At 50.0% G+C, this 1925-nt stretch overlaps 1 protein-coding gene across 2 annotated transcripts; it reads right to left on the reverse strand.

The window, feature by feature from the left end:
• Nucleotides 1-733: 733 nt before the first annotated feature.
• On the reverse strand, nt 734-1466 carry LOC123431084 (SKP1-like protein 1). Of its 2 annotated transcripts, XM_045114925.1 has the most exons (2): nt 1458-1466; nt 734-1231 (listed from the first exon to the last, which is right to left on the reverse strand). In XM_045114925.1, exon 2 carries the CDS (start codon nt 1172-1174, stop codon nt 734-736), a length of 441 nt encoding a protein of 146 aa, XP_044970860.1. In that variant the 5' UTR covers nt 1175-1231; nt 1458-1466. The 2 variants fall into 2 exon arrangements, with proteins under 2 accessions (XP_044970860.1, XP_044970859.1); XM_045114924.1 differs by lacking the exon at nt 1458-1466 and having other exon boundaries at nt 734-1255.
• Between the last annotated feature and the right edge of the window lie 459 nt (nt 1467-1925).

Consider the following 1925-nt stretch of genomic DNA (forward strand, 5'->3'; position numbering starts at 1 on the left):
GCGAAGGTGATTGTAGTCTACAGGGATATGCCTTTCTTCGGTCCCAACGAGCGGACCGGTCAAAGCCTTCACACCGGAGGAGGAGGCCCGGATCGTCGTTTTCTCGAGCCGAAATTGACGTCCCAGACCGGCTGATTTTTCGACCGGGCCAGGGCCGCTCGGTCCGGTCCATAGCAGGCCGCGGGCCGGGCCGAAAGACCGCTCGCCTCGTCTAGGCTGAGGCATGATCAAGAGAGAAGCAAAACTCTGGGTTATAACGGGAGCAACAAAATTGGACTCTCCTCTCTTAATTAGTGAATAAGACAATTCTCCTCTTTTACTTAGTGGATGAGACAATTCTCCTCTCTTAATTAGTGGATGAGACAAAGCTTATGCCTCTGTTTCAAAAAAAGAAAGTATACAAGGATAGTTGACTAGTTCTTCTATGACGCGCTCAAAGGTCACTGTATCAGTTTGCTTTGTTATGGTTCGATGATGGTATATGTCATTTCTTTTGGTAGTCCTAAATCACACTGCGTATATCGTCTAAAAATACTAATTAAGGGAGCATCCACTTCAAGTAAATATTTCTAAAAAAAATTCGGATGTGGACATGATGAATACTGAGCACTACTAATTAAACCTACTAGCACTGCCTACATATATGCATACTCTTCTTCTCTACGATGTTCAACGACCCCAACAAGAGCGGAAGAATTACAACGACATAATAGAAACGCCTATATATGCTTCTCTACTCAAAAGCCCACTGGTTCTCCTTGCGAATCTCGGCCTCCTCCTCCGGTGTGAAGTCATTCTCGATGTTGAAGGTCTTGCGGATCTCCTCGGGAGTCTTGCCCTTGATCATGTCGGCGACAGTCTGGCAAGTGAGGTCCAGTAGTCCCTTGATGTCAAGATAATTTGCAGCCAGGATAAGGTCGTAGAGGGTGGCCTGGTCGACCTTGATGAACTCGGCGTCCCAGTTCTTTATGTCCACGGTGGGGGCTGGCGCCGCGGCTGGGGCAGAGGAGGAGGCGTCGGCGGCGGCGGAGTCGGCCGGCTTTGGTCTGACCTGCACGTGCTGTTTGCAGTATTCGATGACCCTGGAGAGGATCTTCGAGTTGACGTTGGGGAGCGGGATGGCGTTGTCGGCGCACTCGTCCTCGATCATGTGGCGGAGGGTCTGCGACTCCATGTCGACCGTCTTGTCCACGTCGAATTCCTCGCCGTCCGAGCTCTTGAGCGTGATCTTCTTCTCGCCCTCCGCGGCCGCCATTGATCCGAGGATTAGGAGCTAGGCGAAAGCGATACGATCGAAACCCTAGCGAAACCTAGCTAGTAAAGCTGCGGCTTAAGCGACGACCAACGATACGATGGGAGCTCTTTTGCGTGTTGGGTTGGGGCTGGGAACCGGCCGGCGGTATTTATTGGGGCGGGGGGGAGTAGAATCGGCTCGTATATTCATCAAGGAGTAGAACTCGGATAGTATTCAGCTGGTTTTTTTGGGCACCGGCTTATATACGTAGAGTTCTCTTGGCCTAGAACTCGTTCCAGCTGGCTTTTTTGGGCACCGGCGCATCAAGGAGAAGGACTCGATCGGGTCGTATTCATCTTCATCAGGGATTTGAGTCCGCGTCGTGGCGTCTGGTCTAGTTAACATGTCTGCTTCTTCAAAAAAAAAAAGTTAACATGTGTCTGCTAGTGCTAGTTCATTTCGAGATTCTATAGACAACGTTATTATAAGTAGAGTTTTTTGCAGATGATACTATGTTGTCTTTTGAAGCCTCAAGAGCACAAGCTGAAAAAGTTAAATACGCCACTACCGGAATAAACGCAGCTGCCGACGGCCTTATCTACGCCGATGGCCACCATCGGCGTAGATGATCCTTTGCTGACGGCCTCGGTAAGACCTAAGTGTAAGAAAGCCATCGGCGTACCTTCATCTA

Source organism: Hordeum vulgare, chromosome 2H (assembly GCF_904849725.1).
Source record: "Hordeum vulgare subsp. vulgare chromosome 2H, MorexV3_pseudomolecules_assembly, whole genome shotgun sequence".
Classification (NCBI taxonomy): domain Eukaryota; kingdom Viridiplantae; phylum Streptophyta; class Magnoliopsida; order Poales; family Poaceae; genus Hordeum; species Hordeum vulgare.

Coding starts and splice junctions, on each gene's coding strand:
- LOC123431084 (XM_045114924.1), bottom strand. CDS start 1,255: ATGGCGGCCGCGGAGGGCGAGAAGAAGATCACGCTCAAGAGCTCGGAC.